This window comes from Nannospalax galili, unplaced genomic scaffold, assembly GCF_000622305.1.
Source record: "Nannospalax galili isolate Female #2095 unplaced genomic scaffold, S.galili_v1.0 scaffold620, whole genome shotgun sequence".
Lineage (NCBI taxonomy): Eukaryota > Metazoa > Chordata > Mammalia > Rodentia > Spalacidae > Nannospalax > Nannospalax galili.
This window is the reverse complement of record NW_008346824.1, coordinates 707,114-730,440: the sequence shown is the minus strand read 5'-3', so window position 1 is coordinate 730,440 and position 23,327 is coordinate 707,114. Positions and strand designations below refer to the sequence as shown.

The following is a 23,327-nucleotide window of genomic DNA, read 5'->3' as shown; positions in this document are numbered from 1 at the left end:
GCACTAAGGTCAACAATCAACAAGTGGGACCTCATTAAATTACAAAGTTTCTGTACAGCAAAAGAAACAACTAAGGAAGGGAAGAGGAAACTTACTGAATGGGAGAAAATCTTCACCAGCTACATGTCCAACAGAGGATTAATATCCTGAATATACAAAGAACTCAAAAAAAGAAAGAAAATAAATGACCCAATAAAAAGATGGGTGATAGACCTAAACAGAGAGTTCTCAAACAAAGAAATGAAAATGGCCAAGAAGCATCTTAAAAAGTGCTCAGCATCCTTAGTAATTCTAGAAATTCAGATTAAAAAACACTTTAAAATTCCATTTTATCCCAGTCAGATTGGTGAAGATCAAGAGACCCAAAGACTCCAAATACTGGGGAGGATGTGAAGAAAGAGGAACATTCATTCACTGCTGGTGGAATTTCAAACTCCTGCAACCGCTATGGAAAGGAGTGTGGAGAACCTTCATAAAACTAAAAATGAACCTACCATATGACCCAGTGAGACCACTCCTTGACATACACCCAAAGGACTCATCCTACTGTAGAGACACCTGTACATCCATGTTTGCTGCTGCTCTCTTCACAATAGCTAAGAATTGGAAACAACCTAAATGTCCCTCAACTGATGAATGGTTAATGAAAATGTGGTGCATCTATCTACTCAATGGAGTTCTACTCAGCAGTAAGAAAAGATGAAATTATGAAATTTTCAGGTAAGTGGATGGAGCTGGAGAGTATTATACTAAGTGAAGTAACACAAACGCAGAAAAGCAAGGGATGTACGTTTTCCATCATTTGTGGATTGTAGCACCAATCCCTTATATGTGAGTATATAAGTTCTGATGTTAACACCAGGAGCCAGGTAAACAGAAAGGATACATGGAGGTAAAGGACAAGAAACAACCTGAAAGGGGGATAGTAGGGAGCAGATGATACCTGAGGGAGGTAGAAAAAGTGGGAGTAATGGGCAGGGAGGAGAGGAGGGAGGGACATGCAAGGGACCATGGTGTTGGGGAGGGAGAGAAGTCAGGAAAGGAAAGATGTCAGGAGTTGGGAGGTATTGAGGGGAGGGTGGGGATAACAAGTGCACTGTGACTAGGGAGGGAGGGAGGGAAGGAGGGAGGGAGGGAGAAGGGAAGCCAGATGGGAGAAAAAAGAGTGGAGATGAGTGAAACCTAGAGGGCAGGAAACCTAGAGGGAAAAGTGATGCCCTAGAAACCCTGTGGGAAATGCATGTAGAGTGTCTGAACATCAATGCGTATGTGTACCTGGAAGCTGTTTGGCAGGGAACACGGTGCCCGATAGAAGAGATCTCCCTCAGAGTGACAAACATGCCATACAGCACTCATAAAAGAAGCTTCTTTTTGCAACAGATGGAGGATACCACTGAGTTGCACATCTGGTCAGGCACAGAGAACATATGTCTGGGAGATGCCCAGTACTAGGTGAGCCATCTGCAGTTGAATCTCTACAACTAAGGCTCATGGAACATAGTGGAATAAGGGATGGAGAGAGGGCTAATGCACCCCTCAACTCTTACCAGTGAGGTTTCCATGGACATCAGGATATGACGCACACAAAAGGCCACAACTTTCCAAGTCTTGGAGAATACGAGACTGTGAACCATAGAATGGAACGCCTATACAGAACCTCACCCATCCATGGCTCAGGGACCATTGTGGAAGAAGAGGCGGAAAGATTGTAAGAGCCAGGGATGGTTCATGAAGGCAGGGAGGTGGAGGCTTCCAAATTACTGGAGGCTTTCTCATGTGTGCCTGTGGCAGCAATGGAGTTGAGTGCAGGACCCATGTCAGCTCAATTAAACCAGGGCCCAAAGGAGAGGTGAGAAATAGGTGGCAGGCCAGCACTAGATTGAGAACTATTTGAGACTGTTTGCTGCAGAGTGAGGGAGAGTATGACTTACATATGACCACTGGATGGGCTGATTAGACTCCAGTGGATGCATTTACACTGAAGGACATTTGGGTACAAACTCCTGAATGAATGGGACTCAGCATTTATGGCAGAGTGCATAGGGTTTGGTGGGGGATAGGGGGAATCATGGATGGGAGAGGGGGTCTGGATTTGAGTGGGAAATGTATGAAATTTAAAAAGTTCAATTAAAAAAGAGTCTGCAGCATGTTGGTCCTTGGATAGGACTCCTATATTAAACCACCCTCCCAGGGTTCAGGGAGCATTGTGGAAGAGAGGGCAGAAAGATTATAAGAGTCAGGGAGGAGGTGCATGACCATATTGAAACAGAGTCCTACAAGCTCCTGGGACCCTGCTCATATGAATCTACAGCAATGGTGTCAGCATACACAAGTCCCATGCAAACTCAAGCAGACAAAAACCCAGCAAAGAACTACGGAAACGGACAGCAGACCCAATCTTAGTTGAAGAAATACTGGCCACTGATTACTGCTAGGTGAGGAAGGGCTGATCTTCCTAAAGTGGGGGACTCTAGGTAAGCTTACTAGACCTCAGTAGATAAACTTGCACTGAAGAATGACTGGGGATAATGACTTGACACAATAGACCTTAAGACAATGACAGAATGTATGAATTCCAGTCGGGGGGTATAAACTTGATTAAGATTGATTGAGATGTTCTGTATGAAATACAGAGAAGTTCAATAAAAAAAATTTAAAACTATTGTATGAAATGCATAAAAGTTCAGTAAAATTTTTTTAAATGGAAAAAGAAAAATGAAATATTAGATTTATATACCACTGTTCATAGCAGCTACATTTGTACATAAATTACAATTAACAAATGATGAAAAAAAGACATCCTCATGAGGCTCGAGTGGGCAGATACACTTGCTTTTTGTTGGCAGAGAGTCATCCCCATGCACTGGTGTGGGGATGGAATTGCCATGGGTGGTTTGGGACCATTCATGAGGCTCGAGTGGGCAGATACACTTGCTTTTTGTTGGCAGAGAGTCACCCCATGCACTGGTGTGGGGATGGAATTGCCATGGGTGGTTTGGGACCCTCCTGGCTCCTTCCCTGAGATCAATCAGTTTCTGCTAATACCTGGAATCAGAGAATTGAAGAAAGGAACTGCTGGGGAGGTGCACTCTGCCAGGGTCTGCCACATTCAGTTTGTACAGTGCTACTTGGTGGGGGCATGGTGAAAGGAAGGGACACAGCAGGGAAGGTCTCCTCAAATCTTGACATGCCCTATCCTTAATTCCAGTCCATGAAATCTTCACCTTCATGATCTGGGCACTTGTCATTACATGAGGAACCCTCAATGTTAAAATTCTAAGTTGTTGCAGTCATTATATATTAAGTGAAATATTGTCACCCAGACCAATTCTAAACCTTCCTCAGCTTCAGCTGCATTCCTCTGATCTCTGACCCTTCCCCCTTCTCACACAAGCCAGGAGTGTGATGGATGGGACTCTTTGGTGGCAAAAGTGTCATGTAAGACAGTTCTCACACTATGAGACATTAAAAACTCTTATAACTTCCCCTGAAAACTCATCAAGCAGATGAATCAGTTTAGTCAGTGACACTATGTCACATTGGCACAAATCTTATGCTTTTAAAACAGACTAATCACAATAGTTAAGAGAGGAGCCATCCTAGAGGTACATCAGCAGATGAACACATAAAGAAAATGTGATGAATATATGCAATGGAACTTTATCCATCTGTAAAGAGGCATGGAACTGTCATGTCTGCAGGAAAAGGGGTGGAATTGGAGACCATGGGGCTAAGAAACATGTTAGAGTCAGATAAATATCTCATGTTTTCTCTCATGTGGAATCTAGATATAAAATTATATGTGTGTGCATGTGTGTTATATGAAGGTAGAAAAGGAGTGAAGAGGCCTGGAGGACTGGAAACAGTAGCATGTATGATATATCAAAGCAGAAGGGGGTGAGTGGAGGCCAACAAGAAGGGCAAGGAGGCAGGAGGGAAGGCAGGAGGGGCAAATAGCAAAGTATAATGATATGATATATATGTAAGAAAATGTCACATACTGAAACCCATTATTTTACCAACATATCCCAAAAGATATTGATTTCAAAAAGCAGGCGTGACTGTGATTACAAATCTTCTTTGGCTAGTGGTGTCATATTCATCATGAGCTCAGTGGGGACATGGGGACACCCTTTTATTTTCCTCTTTCTACTTTCAACCTCAAGGACCCACACAAACTTGAATACATAACAGGAGCTAAATAAATAATTGTTGGATAGATGAAGAAATTATGAACAGAATTATGAACAGATAACGAGAGGGCACCTTTCTTGTGACCAGCAGCAATGCAGAAAAATTGGAGATGGACAGAAGTACTTCAACATTAGAACACTCTCAAGGAACACTGTCAGTGTTCCACAGTCTAACTAAACTTACTGAACACTAAAGTATTATTAATAAGGTTAGCAAGCACTGCTTATCTATAAATCATTGGCTCTAACTTTCCTAAAATAAGCCACTTCTTAGTCTTGGGTATTCTTAAAGGGAAAAGAAAATCACAGTGGGGTGACATGCTCCAATTTCCAAGCTTTGTGGCTTTAACACTTGCTCCATAGGCAAACCCTTTCACCTTTCACCATAGGGTGCTCACACTCCTCTACAGGCAGCCTCCTGTACCTGCTGAACTAATGTACCCAACCTGCCTTGCTGAGGCCCCACCATGGCTGGACTGGCCTAGGATGCCTACTCCTGTTCCCCTGTCTTTAGATATTTTATTCTCACAGCAAGCAGTAAAATGTCCTCTTTCTTACCTTTGTCTGAGTGGTCACTCTGTAATGTTCATCTCCTGCAAGATCTAGGATCACCTTTTCCTCCCTCGGTGCCGGGAACCAAGTTCCCCTTCTCCATCCGTAAGTTGCTTCATTCTTGGTCCTTCAACAGCGTTTGTTGATGCCTTTCACAGACCTCTTGCCAAATAGGCTGGAGAGTAAGAGTTGAGTATATATTATATGTCATCTTCCTTAGCTTAAGAGCACAGGTCACATATTGCTTTTAAATTCCTGATACTGATCACAGCACCAGGCACCTGAAAGCTGTGTGTTGAAAAGCTCGCTGAGCTGAATAGCTGACTCTTATCTTTAGACTAATGTCTGTGACCTCTGTTCTCTTTGCTAAATGTCTGCTGAGCTTTGGGCACAGCACTGCTTTCTGTCTTTGTGGTGTATGAACTGATGTAATCTGGACAACAGTCCTGTGCATGTTGTCATCACGCCAGCTTCAAAGAAGAGTCCATGGAGACACATAGTGTCTGGGTCACACACACTCTAGGGTACACAGCTTTGTGGGTAAGAGCCAAGAATTACCAGGAAATCAGTGAGATGTAAACGGGTTAACAATTGGTTTCTGTGTTAACACTGATTTGGAGCTTTTTTAATAGATGTAACCTTATGTGCCAAAGTGCAAGGACAGGAAAGCCAGTGTCTGCGCTGTATATGGTTCCTGGTTTTCTGAGTGACTGTGTATCAGTGCAAGTGTCACAAACCTGGACTTCCTCCCCAGCTCTGACTGTTTATCTGTGAGTCCCTGACTGACAATCCTCCTGTTCATCTGCTGGGTCAGAAGGAGGTGGCAGTGGGTCTTCAGAGGATTTGATGGTATAAGTAAAGGGAGTGACAAAGGATGCAGAGTGTCTGGACTCCCCAGGATGACCGGTGGTTTATTAGGCTCCAGGACTCAGTCCTACTCATGGATAATATTTATTACCACAAAGCCACATCAGCCAAGGTCATAGTCCAAAGATAACAGGTGTAAGCTTCTAAGAGTGCTTTCCCTGTGGAGTGACACAGGACACAACCTCCAGCAGTGCACTACAACACCCATGTGACCTGGCATATCATGGAGGCTCCTTAGAGGCTCAAAGCTTGAGGTTTTTACTGGGGACTAGAACAGGTCAAATTCCACTCCTAGAAGGAAAGTATACACCCGTCGCTAGCCACAGTGAGCGTCCTTACTGTTCAGGGAAAGTTTTATGTCACTATAGGGAAATGGGATGCAGCTAAGCCCCAGTCTTGCAAGTCTTTTTTCAGATAGTTAGCTTTGGTCTGCTACATGCACATTTTCTTTCAAGCCAGCTACCGACCTTGCAATGGCTATTATTTGCTGTGTGTTGGTGATAAACAGCATCATAGCTGGCATTGTGGATCCTGGCCTTTTTATAGAGAAGTCCCTCAATACCATGGCACAGAGGCTTCTGAGGAGAAGGTGTGCCAGGTTCTGCACCCTATCCCTCACTGGTCATCTATATGAGTACTGGTTTCCCCTTCGTTCTCATCCACGCTCTTAAACATCCTTCTGTGCATCTTCAGAATGCACCTCACATTCACATTCAGAGAAGGCAGTCTGTTCTGACCCCTTCTTTCTTCTACATATAAACTCTTCTAAATATAAATTTTCTAAACAGTTTATATTTATAGTTTACAATCTGGGTATTCAGAATGTATTATTTTATGATCTTTGCATACTTGGTGTTTTCCTAAGCAAGTACATGTGTATTAGTCAAACTACTAAGAAAATTAACTCAAATACTTTGAAGGGCTGAGCAGAGTCCAGGAATTGGCGGGGGGGTGGGGGGAGCTGCAAGTACAACAGAATTTATACTTCCTAAGAAAACAGATCTTCCTCTTCACAACAAACGGTACCTTCTGGGTTCATTTCATCAGAGGACATCATTACAATTAACCTCCAGCAGTACACTCCAATACCCATGTGACCTGGCACATCATGGAGGCGCCTTAGAGGCCCAGAGCTTGAGGATTTTACTGGGGACTAGAACAGGTCAAATTCCACACCTAGAAGGAAAGGATACACCTTCACTAGCCACAGTGAGCACCCTTTCTGTTCAGGGAAAGTTTTATATCACTATAGGGAAATGGGATGCAAGTGAATATATGAAATTATCTCCATTATCACAACCACTTCCTTATAGTGAAATGGTTGTGATAATGGTGATAATTTCATATATAAATTCACTGCTTTCCCAGTGAGAACTAATACTTTTTCACTTATAGAACAAGCATTTATTCACTATAGCTGTATACCAAGGAATAAGATAAAAAGATACAATCTTTACCTCAAAGATGTCAGCATTCCATGAAAACAGGTCAACATAAGACAATTCCACAAAGCTATAATAACAATTGTGTTCATGCTTTTACTGCATTAAAAGACATTAACGGGAACCTTTCTCTCTGTACAGACCAGGTTGTCTTCAGTTTCTACTATTCTTTGCTTGGTCAATGGGTTTGGTTCTACCTTGGGCCCCTTACTCATCTGTAGTGGAGTCTCCAGTGAACTCTCACACCACATTCTGTTGGCCCTCACTGCCACATCTTAGCTTACAAATATTTTCAAGTTCCTAGTCATTGTTTTTACATTACCAATCAGTCCCCTTGGTTTTGTCCTTTCTTTTCAAGTGTAATATCATGGATGGATGGGTGGATGGATGGATGGATGGATGGATGGATGGATGGCACAGTGATTCCAAAATGACTGTATATCAAAATCTCTGGGGAAACTTTAGAAAGTACATATTGCTGGTTACAATTTCACGTGTGTTGAATAAAAATGGCCATGAAAACAGCACAGGGATCTGCATCATCCACATAGTTCCTCCACAACCATGACATGGGGAACCGTTGGCAGTGGAGTTTCTTCCTGCTCTGTTCCAGCCATGCTTCTAGAAATAGTGGACGTGGGGAGTAGATGTAGGTGCCTGTGGGGGCAGAAGCTGTAGACTGGGCTCTGTTATTCACCTGAACTTGCTGTCTAAATGCTCCTGCCAAAACACAAAGTCTGATCAGCTGCAGACAAGAGTAGAACTGCCTCGTGTCCTGTTGATCCTGGCTATGTAGCTTCGCGTGTGGTGTCATTTCAGTCACGCAACAAATTTCTGAGGTAAGCAGAGCCTCTCGGGTGGCTAACTCCTATGACCTATGCATGGCACATATATTTCTCATACTTTATTTCTCCATGGGTAAAATCTTATTTCCAGAGTTCTCTATGCTCTTTGAAGCCAAGGACAGTCTCTTCTCACTCTCTCTGTTATATAGACTGCACTTGCCAATATTCACTGAATAAATGAGTTGAATTTCTTAGAAGTTTAATTTTTTAAAGAGTGTAATATTAATTTTCCTTTGCCCTTTTCTGTTGTAGAAAAAAGAAAATTGAAAGACTGGAAGTTGATCCTAGCAAGCATTCCTATCCTGATGTGACTACCATAGTCCAGGAGAAAAAATACAAACCCAAAAGTTTGAAATCCCAGCCCAAAATTTTACCCAGTGAGGAAGATCCAGACTTTGAAGATAACCCAGAAGTGCCTCCACTGATCTGAAACTCCAGGCTGTGCAATCACTGACTGGGGCCCTGCAGACCCCATGTTGCTTGATGCAGAGAGCAGATGCATTTCAGTTATGGGGTAAACACAAAGTTAACTATCACTGGTACTACTTTGATGTTTGAAATTTTAACGTGCATAGTAACATTTTAAGTGAGTTTAAAATTAAAGCACATTCTTTAAATATTCTATAATTACTTCCAGTCTCTCATTAGGACTAACTAGCAGAAACGGTAAAATGATAGAACTATTACATGCAGCATGATGCTTGCTTATGTAATAGATTGAGTCATGTGGAAAAGGACTTGAGAAAATCAGTTCAGTTGAAAAATAGAAGCTGGCCAGGCATGGTGGCGCACGCCTTTAATCCCAGCACTCAGGAGGCAGAGGCAGAGGCAGGTGGATCTCTGTGAGTTTGAGGCCAGCCTGGTCTCCATGGTGAATCCAGGACAGCTAGGGCTACAGGGAGACCCTGTCTCAAAAAGACCAAAAAAAAAAAAAAAAAAAAAAAAAAAAAAAAAAAAAAAAGAGAAGTAGACGCTATAATCGTAGCTCCAACTGTAATGCTCGGAATTGATTTTAAACAGCATTTCTTTTTCTCCTCTTGTGTGTCTGCTTTCTCTGGTGCTGTGGTGTGAAGGCAGGAGAGTGAGTTTTGACATTTGACACCTGTAGTTGGATTTCTGCTACATCACCAAACTGGACCTTCAGCAGGTCCTTGCAGTCCTCATGCTTTAGTGACTTCACCTGTACTTGGGGATTAGGAACACTGACCTCATAGGTAGGACTCAAGGCCACCGGTGCAAGGCACCTAGTACAGTTCCCCTCAAACTCTTCCCTGCCTCCTCACCTCCTGTTCGCTCATCTCCTTTTCTTCATCTTCTTCCTCCTCATCCCACCCTTCCTTCTCTAATTCCTTCTCCAGTTTTGATGTGTTTACCTCTTCTATATCTATTGAACTATGAATTCAGTACGCTACATTCATGGTAGGAAATGACCGTAATAGCCTCTGATCATGATGTATCAGCCTTCAATCCTATTCAATCCCATATATCCAATGAATGCTCACTGAGCAAGTCTCAAATGACAGCAGTTCACCAGGGATGCTGCAGTGCTATGGTGTGACTATGGTTAAAATGTGTTTCCTCAATGGTTCATGTGCTGTGTACTTGGTCTTTGGGTGGTGGCATAGGAAAGTGCTGGAACCTTTAAGCAGTGGAACTTAGTAGGACATCTTTAAGACATTAGGGGTTTCTGATTTGGAAGAGAATGCTGGGGAAGCTTCCTCTGTGTCACCCCATGGATGAGAAGCATGAGGGCAATAAGTCAGACTTCATGATGAGAGAAAGAGGAAGAGCATCAGGAGTCATGAAAGTGGTTAACGGCATGGCTGAAAAGCATACACAAGGCTACTGCATTAGTCTCTGTCCTCTTCTCTGTGATCAAATGCCTGACCAGAGCAACTTAAGGAACAGGATACAGTCCATCATGGTCAGGAAGACAGAGCAGCAGGAGGCGCTATCTTAGAAGTGTGGCAGTTGCTTCCTCATGTCTCGGGAACAGGAAGCAGAGAATGGGGAATATTGGCACTCAGTTGGTTTTCTCCTTTTCTTTTTTTAAAGTCTGGGATCCCAGTCTATGGGATGGTGCCACCCATATTCAGGGAAGATCTTCATCTCCAATAATCTTCTAGAATACCCTCACACCCACACAGACACACTCAAAGGTGTGCCTCAGGAATGCTCTAGGTCTTTCTTTTTTAAAGATTTATTTCGTGTGTGTGTTTGTGTTTGTGTCCCATGTATGGGTACCCACAAAGACCAGAAGAGGATGCTGGAGCTCATGGAGCTGGAGTTACATGTAGTTGTGAGTCATCTGGATGTGGGGGCTGTGGACTAAATTTGGCTCATTTGGAAGAGCAGCATGTGCTTGACCACTGAGCCATCTCTCTAGCCCCTGCTCTACATAAGCCTTAATCCAATGAAATTGACTATTGAAATCTAGTGTCACAGCTATGCTGCAAAAACTGGGAAAGAGCAGACAGTTCCATCCCCAGGACCCAGAGCTGGGGAATCAGAAACCACAACTACAAGGTAAGCCAGGAACCTGATGGTGACATGTTAGCAGTTCTTGCTACCCAAGTCCTTAAAAGGCATAAGGCAAATGGCCACAGTGAGGGCAAGGAATTTGGTGATGATATACTAATTTCTTTCCTGTTGTTGTGGCAAACACCATAACCAAAGCAAATTGGAGAGGAAGAGTTGATTTCACTTATACTTCCAGGGCACAAAACATCATAAAGGAAAGTCAGGGCAAGAACTCAAAGCAGGAACCTGGAGGCAGGAACATGGAGGAATGCGGCTTGCTGGTTCACTCACTCAGGCTCACACTTAGCTAGCTTTTCTTATAACAGCCCAGGATCATCTACCTAGGGATGATGCCACAGTAGGCTGGGCCCTCAAAGGTCAATTAATAACCAATATATCCATAGGCTAGTCTGACCTAGGAAATTCCTTAGTCAAGGCTTTCCTCTCGCATGATGGCTCTAGGTTGTGTGAAGTTGATAATTAAAAGTTAACTAGTACAGATGGTGATTCCTACTTGGCAGGCCAGCACTGGAAAGGAAATCCACACTGTCACTCCCCATAACTTAGAGTGCTGTAGCTTCCAAGAAACTCAGCTGTTCTGGAGATAAGGAACAATGGCAACTAGGAACATTCCTCAACCGTGCTTCAGATATGTCCTGTCTAACTGTCTAGGTGGTAGATGACCATGAATAGCTCTGGTACAGAGGAGTAGAGCTGTCCATGGACCCACTCAGAACACTCAGACTGTGGAGAATATAGATGTTGGTGGCCTTCCTCTCTGTGGCAAGGAATGAACCCTATCACCTAAGGATCACTATGGAGAGCTGAGGGTTGGCTAATGATTGCTTGGCTTCCAGAACTGCCTCCCTGTCACATGTGCTTCTCTATGGGCCAGGACTAAGTGCTCTGAACCCATGTCCATGAGTTGCTTGATTTCCACAGCTTCTTCTCTCCATGGTTTACTGCTGGGTGGGATCTGAAAGCACTGAGATGGGGATGCTGGTCACCTGAAGTGATTTTCATAAAAGTGAGTGGTTGTAAAAGTTTGAACCTGACCTATGAGTAATCTCTGGCTTTCTATTTCAACATGTAGTTCCTTCCTTATGCATGTGCTCCTGCCATAGTGTGAAACCATCTGCTGTGACACCCCAACATACTGGATCTGCCCCATGGTGGATTTTGAACCTCTAAAACCATGAGCTGAATAAACCTTTTTTCTTTACAAACTTTGCTGCCTCTGGTGTTCTTTGTAGTAACACATAACTACTACAAGTAGTAAAAAGCAGCAGGTGTCTCAACGTACCGTGTCCACTGATGATAAGCGCCTTAAAGAAGAGCGAGTCACAGGCAGGGATGAAAGCAACAGAGTCTCTTTTTCAGGCAGAGCCTCTCCCCAGCAGAGAGACTTCCAGGAGGAGTCTGCTAATATTTTATTTGCAGAGAACAAAAATGCCTAAGTCAGTGTTTAGTCAGGAAAATGGAGGGAGGGTAGACATGATGGGAATGAGGGGCTGGTTACAGGGGTGCCAGGACACAGATATGAAGGGATCTGGAGGGGGGGGATGAAGAAAGAAGCACATGTGTAGGTGCATGGTCAAAGAATCTGCATCCGATGCTGGGGTAGGTGGGTGGTGGGTGGAAGGTCTGTGGAAACCACCCAACTGCTGAAACTGCTGATTGTATTGAGCTGCTGTGCTCCAGGCACCTGGCCAAGCTCCTGGGGTGGCTTTAAGGCCAGTAGTGTTCTTGTTACGGATAGCCACATGGTTGTAACTGGTATTTATGGTTTCCTTTCTCCACTACTTACTACCTGGTCTTTCTCTCAGCAAGCCTTTCGGCTAGTACTCATTCCTGCTCTGATAAAGCTACCCAACTTTCATTCTTACAGATCCCAAGCCACCATCAGTTATGCCTGTATTGGGATATTTAGTTATCCATGTATTGTTGCTATGGAGAATCCCAAGAACCTTTTGTATTCAACTATATTCCTCGGTTTCCCCACTGTCCTCCCAATAGCAGCATTCCATTGCCCTGCGGTCATCCCATCACACAGCCAGTCCACCAGCTTCCTTCTTTGATGGCAATGCACTCACTCACACTAGGGCCCTGAATGGCCAGATTGGTTCAGCATCCAGTGAGAAGACAGAGATGTGCTCTCAGAAGGATACTTTCTTTCCTTTGAAAACAGTCCTCTAAACTGACATAGCTCAGAGTTCTGGGAACAGGGAGGAAAACATTAGCTGTTCAATCACTTTGTATAACAGAAGAATTGCTTCATTTTGAGCCCTTGTTCCTAGATCTATGCATCTTGGTTATGGGGGAACAGAATCTTATAGTGGATGGGGACTCAAAACATAGTCTTAATTCCAGAACATTACATCATCCACACATGTTCTCTTGCCACCCACTGGCACTGTCACAAATCTTCAGAAGGCCACTTCACTGTTCTATCATATCAGCTAATCCAGGGCGATGAAGAACACCATAAATCCATCGAATTCCATGACGTCATTCCATTGGCACACTTCATTTGCTATAAATTGAGTTCCTTGATCAGGAGTGACATGCCATGAAATACTGTGGCAGTGGATATGGCATTTATTATGTCAGTCTGCAGATGGTGGGTTTCAGTGGAAACTGTGAACAGAAGGAAGGATGACTCATTCAGACTAAGGGTATCTTCCAGTGAGGAGAACCTGCTCTTCAAGATGGAAGTGTGCACTGTAATCAGCCCGCCTGCCACTAAGGTGCCGGCTGGTCCCCTGACACCTTCAAGGGGCCGTCTGCTGGTCTCAATATTGTCCTCTGCTGCTGTCATATTGGCCTTCATGGAGATCTTGACAGCAGGTCTACAAATTCTTTGACTATTCTTTAATCAGGGGGTGGACTCTCAGCCCTCTTATCTTGGATCTGAGCTAACCTCAGTGACTTCTAATCGAAAGAAATGATGCCATGTTGTGCCAGGACCATACCACCTCACAGCAAAATCTTTTAAAAATGCTGTGCCACATATATGCATCTCTTTTGAACATTCACTATGAGGCAGTTCAGAAGCCACTGCCCTAGAACTGCCAAACCCACCTTGTACCACACAGCCATTCTGTTAACAACCCCAGCAGAGCTCTGACTGGTACCATCAATAGCTAGACAAGTGAGTGTGCTGTCTGCAATGTTCTGCCCAGTCAGACCTCAGACAGCTACCACCATGGCTAAAATCTGATTACAACAGCAGGAGACGCCCAAGTGAAAACCCCAGCTCAGGTCTCCCAAAATCCAACCCACAAAGTTGTGAGCAAAATGCAATGGTTGCTTTAATCTTTTGTAGCAAGGACAACCCAAGAAACCTGGATATAAAATACTTCCATCAAGAAGATCAGGGTATAGTCATTTCTTAAGATTTGGCGATATTCAAGTTTGAGGGACCTGGGGAGACTTATGCCCTCCAGTCCTCTAGAAAGGAGACACTAAACCAACGTAACATGCAAGAGAGAGATCTGGGGTTATGCCCTGGAAAGAAGAGAAGGGTAGGGAAAAATGGGAAAGGAAGATCTTTGTTCTTTAGGCTCTCATTGCAGACTTGACCCCTGTAAAGGGAGGAGGAAGGATAATCGCAAGGGCATCGCACTACACTGCACTCTGTAAAGAGCCTCAGCCTGTCCAATGGTAGTTCTAGCACAGAGGTTGTCTATTGGAGCTAGGCCTTCTAAAGCAGAACTGACCTTGCCTGGCTACTCCTGCTTTGTTTACTGACTGTGAATACAAGAAGCACGGGCCTCAGCTTCCATGCTGCAGGGGTCCTGATGAAGTGTATGAAGGCTACTGGCTCTCAGGAAGACTGGACCCAGAGAGGCAGTCGAGAGCATCAGGCACATCTAGGACAGGGATCTTCCTCCAGGAATGCAGCACCCCCTAATCTTAATGCAGGAGGCAGCTGGGGGAAAAGACACCTTGATCTTACTTGCCTCCTCCTATCCAGTCTCTTGGAAGATCATCCTACTGGTCAGGTCCACCAGAAGCCAGTGGCAAGGGGACTGCTGACGGAGTCCTTGGAGGCCACACTCCTGGGCACAGAGCAGGGTAAGCAAGGTGATGGAGGGAACTCACACTCTGTTACGTTTCCATGCCTTCTCACCCTCTTCAGTCCTTCATAGAGTGGAGGAGAGGAGTAGGTACAACATGAGAAGAGGGAACCCTGGTTTAGTCTGCTTTCTGTTGCTCTAAATACTGACCAAAGGTTACTTGCAGAGTAAAGAGTGTATTTCAGCTTACAGTTTGTACTCCTTCATCGAAGGAAGCCGAGGCAGGAACTAAAGGCGGGAGCTGGATGTAGAAATGTTGCTTGCTGGATTGCTTCCAGGCTCAAATTCAGCTACCTTTCTTATATTGTCTAGGCCCACCTGCCTGGGGATGGTGCCACCCACGGTGGGTTGGGCCCTCCGATATCAATTAGCAATCAAGAAAATGCAGCACAAACCTGCCCGCAAGCCAATATGATGGGGGCAATTCTCCAACTGAGTTTCCCTCTTTGTAGATAACCTGCTTCTTTCAAGTTAAGAGCTGAAGCTAACTGACAAACCCTGTGGCTCCTCTTTCATCAACGGCAGGATTCCAACCTCAGCAGCCTGAGAAGGGGGTGGATGAGGAAGAGGAGTTGGCAAGACTGAATGCCAGAGTTTTGACTATTCCAGGGAAGTCTCATACCTGAGTGAGGAGCAAGACTGATCACATAGCAGAAGGACCATCTATGACCCGAGACAAAGAGGAAACATCTAATCTTCATCCGAGGTCAAAATGGACCACCCCACTGAAGATAGATAATAGGGGAAGACAGAAGACAGCATGCTGGGATAGCATCCACAGGCGACCAGTCAGCCTAGAGATGGAGCTTCTAATGACTAGTAATTCTCAAACCTGGAGCTGGGGAACTCGTCCCAAATTCCTTTGTACCCTTCTCCCTTCCTGTCTTCCCTGCTTTCTTAGTCTTTCGCCTCTTGAAGCCTCCTCTCATGATATCCCTTACACCTACACTGCTGGGGACAGAAGACTTCAATCCTCCCCATCTCCAGGAGAAAGAAAGTCACAGCAGGTGTTCCATTCCCCACGCCCTCTACCTGCACAATTCCCTTCTGCTTTTCCCCACGCCCTCTACCTGCACAATTCCCTTCTGCTTTTGCTTCCTGGGTACTTACTCATCTCAGCCCCTCGGGTCCACTTTCTCATACAGCTGCTCACAGCCCTTCATTCCACTCCCAGCTGCCATTAGGAGACATGCAGTTGGCCCCTCACAAACGCAATTGACTTTTGATAAAGTCAAGAGGAGGCCACCAGCAGTAACCCCTGGAGAGGGTATAAGGCCCTAGGCAGCAGGCTTGAGTGCAGGTGGCAGTCCTCTTTGACAGGAAGGAAGAGTGCCCTCCGTTTGACAGCTGGGATTGTGACATGCAGCATGTGTCTGTCACCATTCACAGTCTCTCACAGCCTGCCTGACACTTTTGGATGGAAACTATTTCCCCACCTGTACTTGATGTACGTCAGGCCAGTGTATCTGCCCCTCTAGCAGGCCTCAGCTAAAATTAGCTTTTCTTTTGTGTGCCTCCCCACCCCTTCCCTAACTATTCTGTCTCTTTTGTCTGGTGTTTCCTTGTAGCAGACACGGTTTTAGTTTGCCCCTACAGCATCTCGTCACTCCACACACAAGCACAAAGTACCCACTACATTTAAGGAGCCCTATCAGATGCCAGGATAGATTCATTTCCTAGAACCAGTTCTGCTGATTCTTGTCTGTCTATTGATCTCTCTGAAACTAGTGACCAGCCAGAAAACAGTCCCCAGGATACCCTTGTGCCTCTAACCCTTTCTGTGATCCTGAGCCCCCTGTTTCTATGAGTTCAGCCAGAACTGTTACCTCTGGAATCTCCAGACTGTAGACTGAGCCCAGATTAATTCCCTTCTCATGTAAAAGGTCATAAAACTGGGTCAGCACTCTGTGCAGTGTCTTCTTCCTACATTACTCTGCAGCTTCCCTTAACCTTTTGGCTTTTATTTTAGGGATTAACCTAATAATCCAGATTTTAAATAAACAAACAAATACCATGGCCTCCTATATTCAACATTCAAGTAGCAACCTAATCCTGTCAATTCTACCTGAGAAAAACCATCTCTGCTAGTTTTCCCAAATCTATTTCTCCTGTCTGCATCCAATCCCCCAACATCTGCTTTCCAGGGTGGCCAATTCCTGATCATCCTCCTTATAAACACCCCCTTTGACTGTCATTTAGAAGAAAGGGGTACGTCCAAACCTACCCACATCCTCAAAGATGCCATTCCTGGGAGTCAGACAGTAGTTGTGTGTCCCTTGACCCCTATGAAGAGCATGGCTGAACTAAGGAGGATGAAGAGACACATCTGAGAGAACCAGGTAAAATTGTCTTAGGGGTGGACAAGAAGATGGTAGGGCCATAATGGAGGCCCCACTGGTGGAGGGGAAGCCTAGAGAAAACACAGAGTGACCAGTTCCTTGACAACATCCACTCTCAGAATAACTATGACCAAAAGAAATCCTTCTCAGAAAGAAATGAGCTCTAACATGTAGACTACAATGTTGTTGAGTCAGTACACTGTCCATGCTGCTGTCAGAGCAAGAACCACTGACCACAGTCATGCAGGAGGTCCCTCTGCAGCACCCATGGCTGGAGATAATCCTATTGTTCACTTCCACCATCAAAGGAAGAACTTTGGATAGTGATCTGGTTATTGTTTTATAACAACCACTTCATACTAAATAACAGTATCTAGCAACTTTATTATATTCACAACTTCCTTGGGTTGGAAAGACAGAAAGGAGACAGCTCATCTTTTCTCTGGTTACCTAAGGCCTCATCTTGGAAGACCCAGAAAGTAGGGGTAAGTTGAAATTTGGAAGCTGGTATACTCATTCCCGCTTGGTAATTGATGCCAATTCTGACCAGACTTCAGCAGTCCTGACAGCAAGTGCACTTCATGGGTCCACAATGGCTATTCTATGCCACTTTGTACCATAACCAATAGAGTAGTGTGGAAGTGCATGGTGCTTTTTTGATCTAGATTTGGACGCTGCACAGCTAGCTTCCTTCTCATGTTCAATGGGAGAGGACACCATCTCCAATTCTGGCCGGTTGAGGAGCAACTCTGGGAGATCTCATGGGACAAGACAGACTAGGAGGAGATCTTTGGAAATAAAGGACTTCTGGAAGCTGATCTTTCTTCTCCAAAAACCTTAAGTTTTCTAAGATGACATCAAAACATACATGCCCTGGAGGGGGAAAAAAAAAGCTGTGGTTCCTGTCTTGATCTTGTATAAATAAAATATTGTGGCAATAGTGGGGGAAAGCCCCACGTTTACTTTTATCACAGGCCATTTTTGAAATACTTTATTTTTATTTTATGTGGATGAGTGTTTTGTCTGCATGGGTGTAAGTGCACCTGTGTCATGCAATGCTGATGGAGGCCAGAAGAGGGCATCAGATCCCTTGGAACTGGGGTTACAGACAGTTGTTAGCCATCATGCGGGTGCTGGGAACTGAACATAGCTCCTCTAGAAGAGCAGCCACTGCCCTTAACTGCACTGCCATCTCTCCAGCCCTCACAGAACTGTTTTTGTAACATCCCACTACTTACCTCTCCTGCCCTCAAAGGATTCTATAAATGAAAACTTATGAATTGATACAAAGCTAAGTAAAGATCCTCACAGGTACTATAGATTGTTTAGAATTAGGGATTAGATCCCATTTAATGATTCCCATATTATTACGATAAAAATAGAAAAAAATTCTTTTGATTGTATTTCTTTGAGATTAACACTCAACTATGCAACTTTACTTACCTACTCATTAATTAATTGACATTTTTCTGGAGGTTCTTTACATTCTTTCTAATGTGACTCAGATTTCCCAATACATCAGCATGTGGGTTCATCTAAAATGGCCTTCACAGCCTTAACTCAGATATGCCTAACTCCGTCTAACGCCACCTGCTGAAGGAGAAATACCACTGTGTCCTGGCTATTCCTGGGGAAATCCTCGTAGTTTCAGCACTCAGCTACCCAGCTATGAACCCCTCTCAGGGGGCCCTCCCTTCTATGCTCCAAACTCTACATGCCTGTTCTTGAACTACCACTTAAATCCCAGCCCCTGACCATCCCAGGAGGTCCAGTAAATGCATGCTACTGTTCACTAGAAGGGTCTTTAGGGAAGTTCTTTCTGGACATAAGGCCTTAGGGAATGGCTTAATTCTGCATGGGTTGAGACCATTCTATTTTTTCTGTGTGGTGTGGGGGATTAGAAAGTGCTGCTGGGATACAGCAAGGTATTGTCAATACCATTTCCCCTCCCCTCTGGTGAAAGATAGGACTTGGGGAAATGCCCCAAACCTTTATTCTTTTTCCATAATCTCTTTCTCTCCATCTCTTCTTAACTCTTGTATTTTTTTTAGTTTAAAAAATTTAGTGTGTGTGTGTGTCTGTGTGTGTGTGTCTGTGTGTGTCTATGTGTGTCTGTGTATGCACATTTGAGTGTAGTGTCCATTGAGTTCAGATGAGGGAATCAGATACCTGGTGCTGAAGTTATAGGCAGTTGTGAGTGGATGCTAGAAACTGAATTCCAGTCCTCTGCAAGAGCAGTATATACCCTTAATCTCAGAACAGTTTATCCAGTTCCTCAAGTTCTGTATTTTTAACCCTCTTCCTCAACATCCCAGTAGCCCCATTTTTAAGAAGTAACAGATTTCCCTACAAAATTGACTGAGTCAAAATTTTCTATTAAATCTATGTCATACTATGGCCATTTTGACTCCAAAATCCTTATTTGGGATCCAAACGATAGTCATAGTCTTTCTGTAAAGTTTGGCCTCATTTCTTATAAACAATCCTGGTCTTACTGTGTTTGGAGATCATTCACATGGTTTCTGCCCTTGTGTGTCCAAGAGCTGAGACACCATCAGAGAGAGGTATTCTATGCCCAACCTCTACTGAAGTCTTAGGGTTATGTCCACAAGTCATGAAGAGGAGTGAGATTTCTATTTAAGAGGCTGTGTTCCATAAAGCCCTATCTCTGCTAGGACTCAGCCAGGTTTCCAGGTCCTGCTAAAGCAGAGATGGAAACAGTCTGCAGGTTCCATTCTGGAACCAGCTATCTTCTTAAAGGTTGGAGTATGTTCCTGAAACAGATCTCAAAGCCAGGCCTTAGCCTCAGCATGTTGAGTTCAACCCTAAAACACTCCTAATGTCCAAATAGTGACCAGAAGAAGCCTGATACCTCTATCCTTAGAAAGACCTGCTTTATGGTTGTCATTTTGGACCTTGGATTTCCAAATTTCCACCATACTCAGAACTGATAAGATGACACAGATTTCCTAAACAATTTATGTAAACAAGGTGGTATGTCCTAAACACCTGCGTTCCTTCTGGGAATTTGCAATTTTGGTATTTGTCAGCTAGAGGTAGATAATAAAATCCTTCAGCCTTGAGTACAGAAAGTTGCTTGTAGATAATACATGTCACCACTCACCTCTAGAGGAATTTTCACATCCAGTAAAAACAGTAGAAGAACATTGATATCTTCAACAGCAAAGGGGGAGAGGAGTCTGTGTCTAGTGTTTAGGGAAAGAGATGTTCAGCATGGTTTAATGCCTCAGATGATGTTCTTTTTAGGGTCAGATGTCACAAGCTTGAGCTGTATACAGAAACAAGCCCAGATTTTCAAGTAGTTTTAAATGAAATATAAGAGATTGAATGAAAAATTAAAGAACATGTCATACAATTTTTATGATTATTAAGTCACCTGTTTCATGAAATACAATTTTCTAAACATTTATTTTTATTTATGTGTATATGTGTATGTCTGTTTGCATATATGGTGTGTGTGTGTGTGTGTGTGTGTGTGTGTGTGTGCGTGCTGTGTGCCTACAGAGGCTAGAAGATGCCATCGGATTCCCTGGACCTGAGCTTACAGGTAGTTAGGAGCTGGGAATTAAACTGTGTCCTCTGGAAGAGCAGCAAGTATTCTTAACAGCTAAACCATCTCTTCAGCTCCTGAAGCCTATACATATACTAAAATAAATGTAAGGAAACTGGCTTGAAGGACAAAAATTAAGTAAATCAGATGTCTGTGGGAGTGGAATGGGTAAAGAAGTAGGATGACAGAGAAAATAATTGAAGCACATACATCCACACACCTATAAACAGAGAAAATAAACCACACTTTCAGTAAATTTTATGTGGTAAGCCAGGAGGAGAATCCGTAAAACACAGAGATTTCTTATTTAGTATTCCACTTAGAAAATCTGAGAACCTTTACAGGTTCAGATTGATAGTCACACATTAATGGCTCTGTCTCTGGCTTCTCCCTCCTAAGATAGTCCCACCTTCCTTCTCAGCACTTCTAGTCAGAATCACTTCCCTCTGTGGTCCACCTCCCGCCCCACTTCATGCTCCATGGCTTATGGGCAACTAGTGCTCCCTACCTTGGTTATAGCTCAGTTCAAGCAGGTAGGGTGCTCAGTATCCAGGCTAACACCAGGGACCTGTGAAAATTCTTCCCAGAGGGCTGGACCATTTAGCTCAGCCTTTGTCTGTACTCTGTCCCACTCCACAGCTCCCCTTGGTCCTGACCAGGGCTCTAAGTTTGAGCCCATTGCTCTAGTTTATGATTACAAGCCAGTACCACCAAAAGGCACATTAGTCACATTAGGATTTATGCCATGTTATTTCTGATCCATTTGGTTGCAGAAAATAGGAGATAAAATAAATGGATAAGAAAATGGCAGCCTCTGCTTCTCTCTGATTAAATAGGAAATTTAGAGATAATATGGACATACCATGATTTCATCAAAGAACAAACCTCTCACTTTCTGCTCCTCTAGTCCATAACATAATTCCTCTATTGGATGCCACCTCAGGATCTCATATGGCTGGAGGAGTGCCAGCCATCACAATCATATTCCATCTAGACAAAGGAAAGTGTGTGTGTGTCCATCATTAGATGTCTTTCAGACACATGTCTCACATCACAGTCATGTTCCAACTAGACAAAGGAAAGTGCATGTCCATTGTTAGCTGTCTTCCAGAAACCATCTTGGAGTTCTTATATTTATTCTTCAGGGCTGAGGTTAGATACATGGTAACTCTGGACTCCCAGATGAGCTAGAAAAGAGTCTTTGTTCTGTCTGACAACCTAAGTTAGTACGAGTCCAGTCACAAACACAGGCCTGTGATATCCACCTCATATGCAGCATGAGTGCATGAGGAACCAAGATGGGCTAGGACTGGACGGGACTCTGTGCTGCCTTGGTCCCACGGTATTGACCCTGTGTGATCTTGGCCAGTTACTGAATGCCTGTCAGGAGCTCAGGGGCACTTCATCTACATTGTTTCCCTCCTTTGGAAAATAAGCCCAGCCTCTCCATTTAATGCTGTTCCATGAGAGCGAAGCAAGTTAGTGTCCACAGCCAAGAGCTGTTCTATGTGCCCAGAGCTGCCACAACTTCACAGGCAGATGTCCATTTCCAGACATGGCTTTAAAAAAAAAACAGCATGAAAGCTTTTCCTCACCAGGTCAAGTCATTCGATTCATTCCCCATGGAAACTCTTAATGCTCCTTGCGGAAGTTACTAGACTTTGCCCCACCTGTGCTGTTGTCTCCCTGCAGGGCAGAGGAGATCCCCCTCCTTCTTTTAAACCTCACCAACACTGGGGAGCTCTCCCAGAAGTGGATTGGCAGATAGATTTTACCCACATGCCTACTCACAAGAAGCTTAAATACCTCCTAGTTTGGGTATACGCTTTCTCGGGATGGGTGGAGTCTTTCTCCACACTAGGCAAGACAGCTGAAATAGTGGCTAACTACCTAATTCAGAACATCCTCTCCCAGTTTGGTCACCCTCTCACTCTTCAGTCAGACAGTGGTCTGGTCTTCATCTCCAAGCTTACTCAGACTGTCCCTCAGCCCCTGGGAATAACCTGGAGGCATCATATTCCCTACCCTCCCAGTCCTCAGGAAAGGTATAGCAAGCTAACTCTCTCCTTAAAGATCACCTTACTAAACTCTCCCTAGAGTTACATCAGTCTTGGCTCACCCTCCTACCCCAATTGTGATACCCCAGATCAATGGTGGGCCTATACCTAAGGCACCTTGCCCACCATCAAATGTAAACAAGTCTCATTTAAAATAATTAATCCACATTCATGGACTGACCAGATTGCAGCAGCAGACATTGACTATGGTGCCTCTCAGGCCATTTCAGAATAAAAATAAAAAAGACAATTTGGGACAACCCACCAGCCTCTCTCCCAGGAGCCCTCTGGGCCTGGTCCCACCCTCACGTTCCTCTGCTTTCCTGGGCTGCACAACCTGCCAGCCTCTTTCTGGGACACCAGGGCTGACCTCCAGGCCCGAAAAAGACAATTTGGGACAACCCACCAGCCTCTCTCCCAGGAGCCCTCTGGACCTGGTCCCACCCTCACGTTCCTCTGCTTTCCTGGGCTGCACAACCCGCCAGCCTCTTTCTGGGACACCAGGGCTGACCTCCAGGCCCAGAACCAACACTGCTTCCTGATCCCTTGCATCCAGATGAACCCAGTTCCTTCTCACAGTCCCCACGAGCCCTCTGGGCCTGGTCCTGCCTTCACCTCCTTCTGCTTCCCTGGGCCTGCACAACCCACCAGCCTCTCTCCTGGGTAAGTCCATCATGCCCTCCCCGCCTTGACTCCCCCAGCCCCATTCACCTTCCCATCTCCTCCACCCTTCTCTCCTCCTAGCCTGGGTACTGTCGCATTCCTTCTCTTGGCACCCCAAACACCTGGGGGAAACACCACTGCTTCCTGATGCTTTGCATCCAGACCAACCCAGTTCCACCCTGCAGTCCCCAGGAGCCCT

At 44.5% G+C, this 23,327-nt stretch overlaps 1 protein-coding gene across 4 annotated transcripts in view; it reads left to right on the top strand.

Annotated features, from left to right (window-relative positions):
* Positions 1-8,733, top strand: part of Lrrc6 (leucine rich repeat containing 6) — a 119,366-nt gene extending 110,633 nt beyond the window's left edge. For all 4 annotated transcript variants that reach the window (XM_029568364.1, XM_017800631.2, XM_008843179.3 and 1 more), the window contains one exon: positions 8,152-8,733. In XM_029568364.1, coding sequence (XP_029424224.1) covers positions 8,152-8,329 — 178 coding nt within the window. In that variant the 3' untranslated portion in view covers positions 8,330-8,733. The remainder of the gene's footprint in view (positions 1-8,151) is intronic.
* The last annotated feature ends 14,594 nt before the right edge of the window (positions 8,734-23,327 follow it).